Source organism: Anguilla anguilla, chromosome 4 (assembly GCF_013347855.1).
Source record: "Anguilla anguilla isolate fAngAng1 chromosome 4, fAngAng1.pri, whole genome shotgun sequence".
Classification (NCBI taxonomy): Eukaryota; Metazoa; Chordata; class Actinopteri; order Anguilliformes; family Anguillidae; genus Anguilla; species Anguilla anguilla.
In genome coordinates this window covers 27,945,089-27,962,058 of record NC_049204.1, presented here as the reverse complement: position 1 = coordinate 27,962,058, position 16,970 = coordinate 27,945,089, and the positions used below count along the sequence as shown (strand labels likewise).

The window sequence follows — 16,970 nt, the reverse complement described above, 5'->3', positions numbered from 1 at the left end:
CTGAAAAGCAGTCCAGCTACAGAGTGGGGAACTGAAATAGTTGTCACTTTGTTTTACTTTCTTTTGTCTTTGTTATTTAAGCTTGTTGTTTGAGTTTATTGGTTTTGCCCGGAACCCGTGAGGGGGAAGGATGAAGGTGTCCGTTAATTTTATTTTGTGTTTGAGTGGGTGGCGCTCTCATGCGACTGACAACGGCGTTCCCCGGCACTGCCGCATCTCCTTCCCAAGGGTGTCACACTGGCATGTGACAACAATATTAAATTACATTACTCTGGTTAGTCAGCAGGGCATCAGTTGATATTGCAGTAGTTGGTTATGTGTCAGATTGCAAGGGAATTCTGAAAAGTACTTTGCTGACATTTTAAACATTTGATTAGGTGGAAAGACAAATCCTTACCTTCATCAGCCAGCCCCAGCATTATCGTTTCTGACTTTCTCCATATGGCCAGGCCTGTTGGGGTGAAAGACCATACAATACTCCATAATGAGGAAAAGATAGAGCATGCGATGGGAGAAGAAAAGGCATTGCCATGAAATTGCAGAAACAATGTTAAGAAGTACAATAGCATGAGCTAGCAAACCTGCATGTCATTGGACTGTGGGAGGAAACTGGAGTGCCCACAGGAAACCAATGCAGACACACGGACACACAGGACAACATACAAACTCCACACAGAAAGGCCCCAGGATTTGAACCAAGGACCCACCATACCACCATGTCACCCCACAACTCAAGCAGTTTAACCAATTTTATTTTCATCTGCCACCAAACTAGATACGATAGAACAATGCACTTGTGTGAGCTGTTGGTTGATTTTAACACAGAATATTTATGGAATAGAAACACGTTATATAGACAAATTGTTTACAACCTTTTTTTTAATGCATTAGCTGCCTTTGTTTGCTGAACATTAAAATCTTTTTGTAGATTACCCACAGGGGTTCCTGCTCAAGTTAACTTGGCAGTAAAACTGCCTTTTAATGGTGACCTGTCATTGCAGTATTATCAGGAATCTAATTTAAAATGATGTGATCTGCATTTTAGTGATTGTGGTCCAAGGTTATTACATTACATGTTTGGTTTGATTTAATGCTATACTGAAAGCAAGCAACCCACATTAGATGAGGTAAGGGTGCTGTTTTATTATCATGCATTTATAGCCATTGCATAAAATGCATGAGAAGTGCTTCAAACAGATATTGTTTAAGTAATTATTTCCCTCAGGGTGGTTCAGTATGCATCAATACATGTCAACCAATGTGGTCTTTTCGGGCAGTAATAATTGTGTAATGCCAACCATTTAACTATGTGCAAGCTCAAATGTAAATGTATATATGATACCTGTGAAAATTTTCAAAAGAAATTAGGATATACTAAATAACTAAAATAACCTTTACTCTGAAAATCATGTTTTGAATGACCAATATTTAGTTCGCATTCATTATTGCAATAATAGATTTTCTTTAAATCTCAAACTATGCTCCAAATACTATAGAAAAAAGAAACAACTTTAGTTAATTGCTTTATTACTAAAATGCAGAATAAACAATTTGAAATTACATTCATTTTAACATTTTTGACATTTACATTTTAATTTGATTAAAACAGTGGGGATTTTAAAGTTGGTGACAAAGAAACAAATTATTTCAGCACAAGCTGGTCTGATGGAATCCTGAAAAAATGGTTTTATTCAATCACACAGGGCCTTCTGGGAGATATGTGCAATCCTGTGCAAAGTCAACAGTGGGATGCCTTTATCGTGATGCAATATACACATTCACGTCTTTTTTCTCAGGTGCGATAAATTGCAACAAATGCGCTCATCGTGCACCCTCTACTGTTGTTGTGATGTAGTCCATCCTACACTGTACTGCTAATAGATAATAGACAATAATAGAATACTGTAGTTTTAGCATTTATTTAGCTTACAACCACATGTATTAGGATTTTGGATTTATAAAGCAATCATATCCCATATGGAATAAATATATACTTTTATTGACATCAGTGGCAGCTGGTGTGCTGAAAATAGACCAGGAGGAAACTGGTAATTGGTCTTGATCTGTTTGCATTAATTTTGCTATTGACAAGTGTGCTAACAATCTGAATAACTGATTGGCAGGGACATACACAGCTTCTTTTGTCACATCATGTTAGGGAGATTAAACAATAAATTTAGTAGGAAATAAGTTTCAATAAGTACACTTAGCAAAAAAAATGCTAAGTGCTACTCTGTTAACTACCATGTTAGCTTTCAGCACAACCTGCAATAAAAGCCAGCAAAAAACCTGCACTGCAAGATAATTTAAATGACAAAATCTGCACATTGCAGATCTTTGAAGTGAATATTCTCTGAGTGTGAGTTTGGTAAGCAAAGAGTAAATGTAGCAACAATTTTAAATAAGGTTTATAATATGTGCACAATTTTGCGATGTAAATAAAAATGTATTTTCCTCATCCAGTAGCCTAATGGAGAAAAACTGTCTGATGGTATTTAGTAGTATTTTGTGAATTATTTGCTGTATTGAACAAAAAAAAAAATTATACTGTAGGTCCATAATACTAAACATTTCTATATTACCATACAAAACAATTACCCCCCAAATTCAACATGAAGAACAATTAATATATTGCAAAGTGTGCAATAGAAAGTTCATAAAGCAAAAACCCGCAAACCACAGAATGAGTAACTTAGCTCTCCTAAGGAAGGAAAAGAGGGATTTACAGAAAAGGGGCCACACTAAAATCATCATTTAGCCCACGCTACAATCCTAGTTTAGCCCTTTGGGTCCAAATGTACATCCACATACCCACAAAGCTTCTCTGCACAGTAGGATGTTGTCAATTTCACCTTGTCTCCAAGATGTTTTTACTTGTTCTATTCCAATAAACTATAATGGTGACACGCTGTACTTTGCCTTTTCAAAATGTAGGGCAATAGGACTCTTTCGGTCTTCATTTCTCTTTTAACCTTAGTTTTTTCGGTTATACTTCAAGCTTACCAATACAATGTTCATGTACTGTGTGATAAATGGATGGGATGAGAATCAAAGAATAAAGAATGTCCAAAAATATATTTTTTTGTATAATTAATCATAGCACACTGTCTGTATTAGAATTTGGCTTTATTCAATTGTCAATATATATGTTTAAAAAATGTTCAACTTAAGTTAACTGCAAATGCAACTGCAGAATCCAGGTCAAAAATATAACCAGGCCACAACTATACATCTGACCACTTCATCTACTTTCATATTTGAGATAATTAGAGTAAGAACCCACAGATAAAAGAATGTACTCTTTGCAGAAGGCACTGCATTGTAATGTTGCGTATGTAGGACATCCTATTCTACACTTTTTTTATTTTTTCTTTTGATCAACAAAGTATCCCTCCAGCACACTATAAATTCATATGACCGGTTATTTGCATGCGATATGTAATCTTTTGTGTGTTCCATTGCCCTTGCCTGTGTGTTTACACAAAGTCAGGCATTAATTATGCAACAATGATTGTGACTCCAGTTGGCAGTACATTTTCATGAGATGTATTTCTTTTCTAGGCACTGTTTTCACATATAGTTAGGGCACTAATAATAATATGAACTGTTAAGCAATCATTATATGTTATGTTACATCATGAAGGCATCTGTTTTATTTTGGGAAAATTTTGAGTATCCTGGCTCCAACATTTCTTTCAAGATGGATGTATACAGCATCTGACAGTATAACCTTATGCTTTTAGTAAAACCTGTTTATTGAACAACTTAGGCAGATTTGTCTGATGTGATCCAATCATTTTGCTGCTCAGGTTCACAATTTGGTTTGGTCTGGTTATTTATTTTTTTTTTTTAATTGCCATTCAAGGAAAACAAACAGAAAGATTACCCTGTCTGGATTGCCCCCTCTTTTTAACTCAAGCCTGAAAACGACATACCTAAAATAAAATAGTTACTATTCTTGAAACCTTTTGACTATAGGCATATATCTTGGTCTCTTCTGAAAGATAACGAATGGGAGTTTATTTTTCCAAGAGTCAAAAGTACTCTAAATATGGCTAAAAGAAAGTAACAGAAGCTCAAACACAGTGAAAGTTTTTTTTTGAAAAGATGATTTTATTGAATGTATACAGATGCTTGTGCCTGGTGGGTTCAGAAACACAATGGAGTCAGAGCCACAATGCTGGAAAAATTATTGTTCAAATCTGATGACAGTACCACCAACAATTAGCATTCTCTAATTTTTTCTAAGCTGTCAAGGCAGGTTTGCAAAAGGCCATTTGGAGACTCCAAAAAGACATTTGGTAATAAAGTGATATTGATAGTGTTCAGAGGTGTAAACTTCTGTATATTGTATACTATACGTTAGTGGAAGATGTGTGCTGAAATCACCTCACTTTTCCCCCTGTGGCCCTGTCTGTCATTCACCCCCACCCCCTCCCTCTCCTTCTGACCCTAGCCCCCCTGATTTACATTTTTGTCAAGTACCCCACGAGCATCAACATGTCAAATGCATCCCACAATTTCACATGGCATATTTATTATTCAAAATCAGGCCTGCAGCGTATTTATAAGCATACTGAATAATAATCAATTAATTTTGAGAATGCATTTAGATGCTCACTGATATAAAAGGATCAAGTCCTTCACTGAACATGCTCTCTGCTGTGGAGTCACAGCTATTCTCAAACAGTCTCCAAATTTCAAATCTTCTGTTCAGATTAAGGCAATGCAAAATAAATTTTTCTTGTAAAACAACAACTTTTTTAGGCATAAAGCCTAATGTTTTCAGCGTGCGTAATGCAAAAATGGACAGTTTGTCTACACTGGAGTACTACTAAACTATGAACTGTTAGAAAAGTAATTTCAGTGGCTGAAATGCTTTTTAGTCATCTCTATAATATCTCGAAATTGCCTGGCTGTGTACTGGCCAGAACTTATACTCTCCAGGTCGAGTCATTGCTAGCGCATGGTGGGTCCCATTGGCCATACTGAGGGACTGCTTGGCCAGTACTTATCCGCGAAGCTTGTTGGTAGGCTCATCTTGTTTGCAAGAGTCTATACAAACAGGAGATAATAACATTCCTATGTACACTATGTACTTTCAGCGTGTACAGTGATTTAGGGTTTCATTTGACGCAATTTCCTCTACCGCACAGCCAACCAGAGGGAAATATTTGTGTGGTTTGACAGTAGTTCCGAATGTAGGACAGCAGAGTGTCATTTTATCTCATAAGGAGACCTTCCATTCTACTGCACTGATGGCTATAGAGAAATTGCACTTCACGTCACGCCATGCATTTCGAGGAGACTCACCATCTTTAGAGGAACGCTTAACCCTGTGATTCGAAGATAACATTTGTACTTGAAAAAAGCAAAGCCATTATGTATTTGTTAGCTTTCACTGGACCACAAACTCCACTCTGACAGACTATGGACTGGCATGCTGTGCATCCTTGACATGTTCTACGTTAACAGCTAAAATGAGTTTAATTTCTTCACAACCAAGTCCCCTAAGTAGAGCAAAAGCCAGTTGCAAGATTTAGTCAGCAGCTGCAGCAGTGGCAGTACATAATTATTGCATTAAATAGTGCATCCCATAACAATATATACAAGTAAATGTGTGCAGTATATTAGTTTTACTGTATGAATGCTAAATTAAGTGGCCTTTTATTGCCTGGGGCTCAAGCTATCCTTCTTTTTTTTCTTTTTTTTGAGGTAAGGACACAACAGACATAGTGTCAAATAAAACATAAAAACCTTCCATACATATATGAATTGCGTAGCAGTTTAATGGTAAATGGTACCATTCATGGTAAATCACTGCATTTAGCATACCTAAAACCAATGTACACAATGCCATTTTCAAAAGTCCCCCCCCCCCCCCCTCTTTTTTTCTGCAAACACCAATTATTGCATGTCAAAGGATTGCTGGAAATGTCCAGAACACCTAGCGTAAGCATCTTATAACTTACCAGTATGCACTTCTAGTAAAGACGATTTATGTAATAGTATGTCAGTTTTGGGAATGTTGTTCTCATCTGTTCAGATACACAGCATTTTATGCCAGGACTTTTCTTCATAAACAAACTCATTTATTGCATATAGACATTAATCGCTATCCAGTGACCCCTGCTGGTAGATTGGGCACCCGTAGACTATATGTCAAAGCCGCATATGAAAGTCATCCTCTGACTTCGCTCAATGTAAGCTTAGCTACAGTCTGCTGTATGAAAATAAGTAGCTGGTGACACCACATTTCAGAGGAGAAACCGCAGGAGTCTACGCTCTCCTACTGAATGGACAGGATTCCTCAAAGTGTTGTACATATATCTGCATAATCTCCAATTCTCACCTGAGTGAAACAAATTGTACTGATGATAGATAAGTTGGGAGCCCATTTATTAGACCATCACAGGGAATGCCATGATTGACAGCAATAAGTCTTAAAATCAAACCATTCAAAATCTAATTAAAGTTTGTACAAAATACTTTGAAATTACTATAGTGTAAACATAAACATTAATTCTTAATATAATTATACAATAGTTAATTTCATTTTATTTTTATTGTTTTTGAATATGTACATAATTTAAATTACATTAAGGTATAAACATTTTAAATAATGACGGCCTTCTGTCACAATAACTTGTAGGCTAGATTGTAACTGTAAAATAATGTACAATATAGCTGCAAGCAACAGTAATGGGGTTTGAAGCTCACATCCCAGAAATGGACAGAGAAACCATCATAGAACACAGACAAGATAGACAAATCTGCAAAGGTTTCCTTGGTATTGAACAGGCACTTGGTAGGTAATGGCTAATTTTGTGTTTGGCCGCAACCTTTTGATGTGTTTATGAAACAAGGACAAAAATATGTTTTTTCTGTGGCTTGAAGTAGTGCACCTGATTTCCGGGACATATTCCCTGTCCTACATTACTGTAATTCAAAACATGTCGGATATTGACCTTAAAAAAATGATGAGCAGACTTCAAGGCCATTCAAACTTGTTGCTAGGAAACTATGACTTAACCACATCGTGTGGGAACAAGAAAAGTGAATGCCAGCATCTTTTCAAAACATTTCAACATTTAAAAAACATGTGCTTCCCCTAGTATAAGTAGTCTAACTGTCATACCATTGTCAAACTGTGCCACCTAGTCCAATTTATTTCAGAGAATTAGTAGGTTTTGTTAGAGGGCAAGAAATACAGTAGAATCATGTATAACTTCATTAAATCTTGGTGGGACCCAATGCAGGGCCCAAAATCACTGGTTCCTCCTCTGGTGGTCAGTTTATATTTTGGTTTAGGGAGGTTTTCCTGCTGTCAAAGGACAACAGGAAAACCTCCCTAAGAAAATAAACTGCAAAACAACATCTCCACGAGGATACACTTCCAAGCAGAGCACAGTGTATAAACAGCAGGAAGAAATTTTACAATTACATTAAGGTATAAACATTTTAAATAATGACGATCTTCTGTGGCAATTACTTGTAGATTGTAAATGTAAAATAATTTTAAATATAGCTCCAAGCAACAATTATGGGGTTTGAAGCACACTAAATGGAATAGAGAAAACATCATAGAACACGGACAAGATAGACAAATAGCCACATGTGCAAAGGTCTCCTAGGTATTGGACAAGCAGTTGGTAAGTTATGGGTAATTTCATGTTTGGCCACAACCTTTCGATGTGTTTATGAATCAAGGACAGGGTTTCCCCCAGAAAAGTTGTTAGGCCCGGTGGCAAGTATCTTTTGATGGGGGCTGGCGGCCGGCGGCCAAGTTTCTTTTTTGACGGGGGCCCGGCGCGGGCCAGCAACAGACTGATGGCAGCATTAAGGTAGGGCCCTATAGTTTCTGTGATAACAGAATCACGGATGGAATCGTGGAATTGAGAATTTTAAAAAGCTATAACACAGATTCCATAGGGCCCTACATTAAGTCAATGCTAAAAGCTGATTGGAGATTTGAAAATATGGCTACGTAATGTGAATGTTATAAAAAGTCATTTATTCAACACACATTTAAAAAATCAACAACTATTTACAGCATAGCAGAGTCCTGCAAAGAATCTGACAACAATGTACAGTCTTGGAATGCTGTGTTTTCAACAACAACAAAAGAAATTAAATTAAATAAATAATATCAAAGTTTTTGCACTCTACAAAAAACTTTTATTCGAGTCCTGATTGGCTACTGTATCTTACAACAAGCCTTGGGATGCTGGGCACATTTAAACATTTAAAAAACTGCCTAAATAAACTCAAAAAAGCCATCTAACCTGCTCGTTCAAATGATAAAATCTGCGTATTCCAGATCTCTGCCATGAACATTTTTGGAGTGTGTACGTTTATCCAGCTTTTAATATGCTAATGTCGATTGAAATATGCACAATTTTGCGACGCAAATAGAATGTTTTTCTCGTCTAAACTAATTGAGAACTCTCTCTATCATATTTAGTAATATGTCATTTCTAATCAAGTACAATAATTAAAAACAAGTTGACACCAATATAACGTTAATCAGTTTAAGGGATTTTCTGCCTGCTCATTTTTCAGCTCAGCACCCGTCACTAGGGCACCCAGTGGTTTTCTTTCACTTTAAAAACAAGACCAGGTCAAAACCTAGTATACGGTTTTGAGGACTGTCCCACTATTGCGGTCCAGCCATAGACCGTATAAAAATATGGACGAAGTGCTTCGTGACATCACCCACTGATTTGCTATGGTTAGTGCTCACAGGCGCATGAAGCTCAAACTAGGGCGCAGCCACTTTGCCCGTTCCACCCCGACTACCTTACATGGTAATTAGACACGCCCATGTCTGGACAACAAGTGGCCTTGCAACCACCGAACTGTACTGTCATAACATTTCAAAAAAGTTAATTGTGCAAGATACGTTTATTGTTAAGATATTTACATAGAAAAATAGATAAAATAGATCACTAGCTAACTAGCTTACTAGCTAGCTAGTTATATAGACAGAGAGATAACAGAACTCTAGATAGCTAAACAGATTTATCACAAGATAACTAGCTAGCAAGTTAGCTAGATAGATTGATAGCAAGACAGTAAGCTTGCTCCCCCTAGCTAAGTAGATCCCCCTAGCTTGTCTTCTTAAAGACGCTTCAAAACTGCTTACAAATATGATTTCACCAACAACATATACAAATTATAAAAGACGAGACTTTATGAGAATCAACTGAAACCCCGAAATGGTCAGAAATCGCATTTTGATATAGAACCTTGTATATCTGAAAATGTCTCAAATATATTAACCGAAAGAACTGGAGAGAAGAGTCCTTAGAATAGCGGTTAGTACAGTTTTTAGTACAGTCCAAGGTCCAAAAATGCACACAACATTTTTGGACCTTGTACTTTTAAATGGTGAGATTGTATGTAGCTAGCTAATCGGAATAAAACAACACAGCATCACACCTGCCGCTGAAGCACTCTGCCTGCCTGCGAGGATGGGGAAATCCTTATATGGCCATACGGTAGTAGGACAAGCCACATTGCACGCTCTGAAATTAACCCAGATTTGGGAATTTTGGCGGAATTATTTTTAAAAATCAGACACAGTGGAGACATTACATGGGATGGGATTAACTAGTTAAACCATAATTTCTTGTGTAAAAAATGTATTGACTTTATATTTCCTCTGAAAAAATTCTCTTCTCATTCGGTGGGCGGGGTTTCAAGTTCTTTTTGCAACCAGGCGTTGCAGTTCACGCAGTAGCCACTGGGGTAAAAGGCTTCACTAATAGAGGAAAGTTGTTGCCCCTTCGGTCCAGCCAAAAACAACTAGCACTTTGCTGTAATCGGTGGGTACAGACCATTTGACAATTAGGACGTTGGCTCTTCTCCATTGCTCTTAATGGTCTACAAGAAAATACAAATAATTCGAAATCCACGCCTGCAAATCCATTATTAAAATACTTGGTAGATTTGTTAATCACCATTCATGGCGTCAATTTCTACTTGTTTAACGTGACTTTTGAAAGGTTAGCTAGCGTTGTCGTAAAATTTAGTGTCAACACATTACTACGGTTGCGGGTCAGGCACTCTTCACGGTAAGAAGACATTTTAGGATAGCGCTTCCAATATTGCTTGTGTCGAAAGTGCTGAGACGGAAACAGCGATAGATTTAGCACGAGCCACATCTGTCCAAAATGTAAACAAGTAAGGCAGTCTTCACGGTCGGGGAAAATTTTATGACAGCGTCACCCAGCGAGTGAACACCACAAACGGCGGTGGTGTAACAGTTATTAGGTCATTACTAACTGATTGTGGCAGAAACCAGCGGTGAAAACTTGCTAGGTTAACCACCTAACCCCCCCCCCCCCCCCCCCCCCCAATTTCAAAAACTCATCGGATCTACACGAATCACACAAATTACCTATTTTGGATTCAAAACGGCGAATTTCGCCGAAAAGCGACTAGTTTGCAGGTATGCGTGAAGAGTGCCTGACCCTCAACCATAGCATTTTCCCCCAAAGATGGTATTTCTAGATATAGCCTAATTTTGCCGCTGTGTTAACACATTTCTATGTTTGCCAGTCAGGCACTCTTCACCGTAAGAAGAAATTTTAGGATTTTCCGATTGTTTTTTGTGTCAAAAGTGCTACGACGGAAACAACGATAGAGGGGTCAGATTTACTTAGGAGCTGTCTGTCCAAAATGTAAACAAGTCCGGCAGTTTTCACGGTCGGGAAAAAAATTGTGACAACTTTGTTGTGCACATCAATGTCATCGAGCTAACATTATTAATAAACAAGTGAAGTTGTTATTTCGATGGCTATTAATAAGTCATGTAATGTTACAATGTATCGAACGTTTCATGGATGCTACTAGTTTAACATCACCTACACACTGCTTAAGTTAATATAAAAAGAATGTATGCCTACTTACCAACGAGATTAAGTGATAACGCGGAAGTTTGTAACAAGGTTAGTCAGCCTACTAAATAAGAAATGGTGGCTTGCTAGGTAACGTTAGCTTGTGGTAGTTGGAAGCGTCCAGTGTTGAACGTCATTCACGTTACGCACAATGAGGGTAAAGAACACTGATCTCAAACCTGCTGTTTTAGCGCGTTCATGTTTTAACCAACATATTACATTACATTACATTACAGGCATTTGGCAGACGCTCTTATCCAGAGCGACGTACAACAAAGTGTATAACCATAACCAGGAACAAGTATGACGAAAACCCTAGAGAGAAGTACCGGTCCAAGTACAGGGAACAACCGCATAGTTCAACTTGGACCCTGATGGTTTAACTGATTAACACTAACAACGAGAACGGCAACAACGCAATCTATGGAAAAATAAAAAATAAATAAAAATACAATTAGTCGTATGTGACATGTGTATGACATATGTCACAGTGAGCCCACTGTAACTGTAGTTTAAAAAACATCTTTAAAATACTTTTTTTATTTTTTTATTTCCCGATGCTTAGGCCCGGCGGGGGGTCAACTTAGGCTCGGCGGGCCGCCGGACTTGCAATACACCGGCGGAAACCGTTAAGGACAAAAATGAGCTTTGGGGATATAGGTGTTTGATAACTTTTTTCATTAAATGCTGTGCTAAGAGAATCCGACTGCACTTACACTAGCCTACATAATTATGCGACGGCGGATGTTATTGACGTGGGTCTGCCGTGGTGAAACGGCAGACCCACGAAGATGGACTACTAAAAGCGCATCTTAGATACTTCGCCCTGTGCGTTCTTATCGTGTTGTTTCATGCAGGCTATGTTAACTGGACAACCCAGTGAAAAATATTACTTCATTACCAAGGTTGGAATTGAAATAAAAAAGGAATATAGGCTACCAGACACAAAAGTGAAACGAAATGGTTGTCACCTTGAGAATGGTTGCTCACGCTCACCCTCCTCTCCACTCATATTTATCTACATAAATCCCAATGAGTAAATCCCAATTTGTAATCCCAAACATGTTGAATTAAAAACACCATCTGGCTAAAAACGTCTCATATCCCTTTTTCTTGAAAGACAGACTTCTGTGTTATGGTTAATATGCTGATTATGATCTGATTATAAGCCTATGCATAAAATAGCCTAGCTTAAGAACCACCACACAACTCAGTCATGTTGATCGTTTGTTTTCGTGAACGGCCGAATGGTGCTTCGCTTTAAATGTTGCTGCCGCAAGGAATTGTGGGACGGCATTATCTTCTTTCCTTTTATAAAGGATGGTCCAGTGTACCCTATGCTAAAGGAGATAAGAAAGGAAGCATTGAAGCGCCTTTCCTTAGCATTTAGAGAATTCGACCAGCTCTTATCATGGCTGCCACTTAGATATTTCCGGGTCATTTCATTCAGTTAGGAACCTTCCTAAGCAAAAAAGACTATTCGGACACAGCTTGAATTTCTGACTGAACCCAAGAAAGATTCAACAGAGGAGTGACTTGCACAATTCTGAGGCAAGTATATACAATTTATGGTGTTATCAAACACACAGATAAGGCAGATAAACCCAGCATTTAATGAAATGTCAGCTAGTGTCTGTTTCTTGGCTTTATTACATGTTCACCTTTAAGTAAGTAAAGTTATATTTTTGAGATTAAATGATTAATTAGTTGTACAAATAATTATTGTTAAAATAACACTGCAGGTGGGCTCTAAAGAAAGACAGTTCAGAAGCTTTGTGACCGCTGAATCGGAGCCATTGCCACCAGCCTACTGATGCCCTATGATTTATGACAGCAGGGGACCCATTACCACAGTCTCAGGCAGACAGACACGCATGCATCAGTGCTACTTCCGCCGATGACATTTTCGAGGTCAGCTGGTGGCTTATTTATCTGAGGAAGATGGCATTAAAAAATCAGCTACTTCCTCCCCCTTTGTGCTCTTTTGCTGGTAAGTAGTACACAGGAGGGTAGCTGCAGTATGGGAATAACATCATTACCTGAATACAGCTCAAGGACAGCTATTACAGCCCTCCATTCTGGCTCTCCTCATAAAGATGTCGTGTTAAATCTTGCAGGGTGCTGGGGCATATGTGGATTGACATCATGATTATTAAAAGGTGAGCTTGTAGCTGGTCTCCCCCAGGCTCTTCAGGGGATTCTCCTCTTCTGTTAACCAATGATGCATCACATGTTCCTGGACATGTTCATGTACACATCTGCTAAAGTCTTTAATTATTTGGTAATTTTTTCTTCGATATGTAAAATGTCCATATAAACTAACATGAAAGTGCTGAGTGAGGTGAATAATTAACAAGATCAGTATATCCACATTTTTTACAGTTATCACCATTTCTAGGTGATGGAATGGAAACTATTTGCTTACTTGTTATTTTAAGATAAAGACATGAATACTTGCAGATGGGTATGGGAACACTGCTTTTCTACTTCATTAAGCTAAACCTTTCTGCACAATTGCTGTTAAATTGTTAAATGGTTGCCATAATAAGGTTGTACAACTGTTGTCACAATTTTTATAAACATTTTTTTATAAACAATGAAAATACCATACTATTACAAAAATGCATTTCACATGGTAAGCAAACACCACTAACTTAGGCACAGTTGCAATAATAAAAGCTGCAAGCCTGAAGACCTGTAAACAAAAGGGAGGGAAGGGTTTGTTTGTCAGACTTTTTGTTTGTTTGTTTAAATAGAAATAGTGATGTAGTCTGAAAAGTTTTTAGGCATTGCAGAAGATAGCCAATGAGTCTTCCGGACTGATTAAGGTGTGAATACGTGTGGCATTGTTCTTTTTGTAAAGCTATTGCTTATTAAGCAAAATCTTAACCCTAACCCTAACTTCTTTGCTCATTTTTATCAAGGGTTTAAATCATTTGGGAGGTCATCGGAAGTTTTAGTATTGTGATATGCACTCACACGCACACACACACTCCAAATCCAGATAAATATAACACACATCCAGTTATATAAGACCAACATCTATCCATTTCCAGAGGAAGGAGCAGAACAGGATCTGAAAAGGCTAGTCATCGTGTGGTCACTTTCTTTTGCCTGTAGACTAGTCTCTCCTCTTATCGATTTATATTACTAAGTCACTGATCAATAGAACATTGAACAGGAGAACAGCACCCAGTGTCAGCTGATCAGAAATATCTAGCAGTACCTCTCTTTTTTCCCTCACACCATCATTCCTAATCATTCATAAAATAGTTTCTTTCTGTTCTGGAATAACACGTTTTTTGAAATGCAAAAAAAAAACCCAGCAAAAATAGGAAAATAATTTGATGAAAGGGACACTGAAATGGCATAGATAAATATAATCAAGCTTTATCATCACTGTCAGCAAGTTCCTACTCTGTTCCAACCGTGTCATTGGCTGACTGAGCTGATGACGGCTTGCTGGCAGCCAAATATAAACTCCCTGTTCTTCAGTTTGAGAGACACTGTTGATAACACTCCACCAGCTTCAAGGAAATACATCCTTTTTTCTCTGCCAACAGTAATGTGCAAAAGAATTGCATCCCTACCATCCACGTGCCTGGAGAGGTGAGTCACTTATGTTAAGGGCTCACTAGCTTGCATGGATAAACTCAGAGATATGAATACAAAGATATAACTTGTTAAATCTTCATTTTAGGGCAAAGGGAATAAAGGCATGCTTATGTAGATTTCTCCAGAAGCCAGATCGGAGCGCTCTCGGCCACTCAATCAAAACTAAAAAACAAAGGCAAGGATGATTGATGTTTTATTATGAAAAAATCATGTAAATGAAACTCAAAAATATATTCATGAATAATTAATTTATTGCTGTATATTGTTGCAGTGCCAGTATGTTTTTCACAGTATACGGGCCTAATGCAAATACATTTGAACCTGCTCACTGTATGTATCCATGTGTATAGGTCAACCAACGAGGAATCCCTCAAGTGCAAGATTTCTTTTGAAAAAATTTTGTCAAATAATTGTGAGTTAATGTTTTTGATGTAATTTGGTTTTGTAAATTAAATTAAATTTTAAAAGGTTTTCATTGAAAAATCTGCAATCTCATATATATGTGTATATATATATATATATATATATATATATATATAATATCTCCTGCTACTGACAAGTGATTTTAGAGATCCACAGATGTGTAGTTCTAAATTAAAAAATATTTCTATGTGAAACATTTATTTATCTTTGGAAATGTATCTTTAATAAACGATGGAATCTAACCATAAGGCTGTATGTCATCCCAAAAAATTTTGTAAATCGCTCTTTGACAACTTATTAAACAATCAATATTCTTCATTTACCAGGTGGACTGTCTGCCTTTAGAGCTTTCCTGATGGCTGAGTTCAGTGAGGAAAACCTTGCTTTTTACCTAGCCTGTGAGGAATACAGAATAATCAAGTCCTCTGCCACACTGTCAGCCGAGGCAAAGAGCATCTATGATGAATTCATAGTGGATGGTGCACCTCAAGAGGTAATCATAACTCATTTGCAAGTAATTCCCAGTAACCTGGTGTGTTTGTTGAATGTATGATTTTAAGCTGGCAGATATTGTACACTAAACAGATTATTCTGTTCTTTTCCCAGGTCAATATTGATCATGAGACGAGATGTGTCACAAAATGCAACTTAGAACGGCCTACCCTGACCTGCTTCGACTTAGCTCAGCACCAAATATACACCCTTATGGAGAAAGACTGCTACCCACGCTTTCTGAGGTCCGCAGCGTACCAAGACCTCCTTAAAACCCAAAGCAACTGGCAGCAGTGGCATGCTACGAAGACAAGCTCTTGAAGATGCTAAGGCGTGTGTCAGACCAGGAAAAATGCATCTCCTTAAGAGAGATGCCCAGGCATGACAGGGCCACTCACCGAGGATGTGAGACACTGGCCCTGCCACGAGAGGCTCAGTGCAATGATCTCAGGTGCCTGTTTATAACGGCGTCAGACACCAAATACCAAAGAGTTCTGTAACACTGAGGCTGTGCTCTGCACCAGCGATGTGGTGACATCTTGTTGAGAACAGAGCATGAGAAAGGAGGAAGGCTAAAAAGTATACTTGTCACTACGAGTGACCATTTAGGAGGCATTCTGTGAATATTTTATGGGTGGAAATCGGAGGAGAGTAGACCTGGAGAAACACATTTATGAAATATAAATGTTATTATTTCCATGTCAGTTATGAAAATATGGACACAGCATTATGCAAGTATTTAACATTACTAGACAGGGGTACTGTTTATTTACCACATTTTTAAACAAAAGTGAATGAAATACTGAAAAATTACTCGATTTTTTTTCTAAAAGGGATAAATCTAATAACTAATCTTTTGAACCATCTAACATTAACAATGTGTATTACTTAGAACTTGAATGCATGTAAGAAGACTAAAAATAAGTCCAGTGCTCCAACAAAAGTAGCATCTGGTGCAGTGCAGTCCAAGCTTTCAACTTTACAATCCCAGTTTTAATTTTGTTACTGTGATTGCATAATGGAACGTTTCCGACTAGACATAATAAAGCACTAATGGTTTGACAGAACCTGGTAGATACTGATGCCTGACTAACTTTACTGTGTTACCAAGGTAAAATATTTGTTTCCAAATCATACTTGTGCTGTCCTATTATATATTTCTTCAGTGTAGCTATAAATTGAGCTCTCAAAAGCTATTGTGCATCTCGTAACTTGATATACATTTTCAAAGTAAATATTGTAAATTGGATAGCAGCGTGGATGGCTATGTGAGCATATGATTAATAAAAGGAACAGCATTAGCCATACATGCTTGCTCATACAAAGACTGGCCATGTAAAATAGAACAAAAACAAACCCTGTCCTCACATTATACATCTGTTTAGTTCTCATTTTATCTTTTCCACTTTCTTACATTAATTCACAATTCAAAACACCTTTTGTCCATTATGCAAAAAATTCATGCAATAATAATGTAAACACACTCATAATGTTGCACAGTTCTTTTCATCAGGATTGCATGTAACATTGTGGTTAGAC

The 16,970-nt window shown here is 37.6% G+C and overlaps 1 protein-coding gene across 3 annotated transcripts; it reads left to right on the top strand.

The window, feature by feature from the left end:
* Window positions 1-12,309: 12,309 nt before the first annotated feature.
* Window positions 12,310-16,498, top strand: LOC118225058 (regulator of G-protein signaling 5-like). Of its 3 annotated transcripts, XM_035413074.1 has the most exons (7): window positions 12,310-12,891; window positions 13,019-13,060; window positions 14,465-14,510; window positions 14,602-14,691; window positions 14,867-14,928; window positions 15,266-15,432; window positions 15,546-16,498. In XM_035413074.1, exons 3-7 carry the CDS (start codon window positions 14,467-14,469, stop codon window positions 15,750-15,752), a joined length of 570 nt encoding a protein of 189 aa, XP_035268965.1. In that variant the 5' UTR covers window positions 12,310-12,891; window positions 13,019-13,060; window positions 14,465-14,466; the 3' UTR covers window positions 15,753-16,498. The 3 variants fall into 3 exon arrangements, with proteins under 3 accessions (XP_035268965.1, XP_035268963.1, XP_035268964.1); XM_035413072.1 differs by lacking the exon at window positions 13,019-13,060; XM_035413073.1 differs by having other exon boundaries at window positions 12,310-13,060.
* Window positions 16,499-16,970: the final 472 nt, after the last annotated feature.

Bases quoted from the DNA above. Each gene is read 5' to 3' on its own strand.
- LOC118225058 (XM_035413072.1), top strand. From the start codon at position 12,729: ATGACAGCAGGGGACCCATTACCACAGTCTCAGGCAGACAGACACGCA. The intron at 12,892-14,464 runs GTAAGTAGTACA...CTCTGCCAACAG, and splicing joins CCCTTTGTGCTCTTTTGCTG to TAATGTGCAAAAGAATTGCA. The intron at 14,511-14,601 runs GTGAGTCACTTA...TCTTCATTTTAG, and splicing joins CCATCCACGTGCCTGGAGAG to GGCAAAGGGAATAAAGGCAT.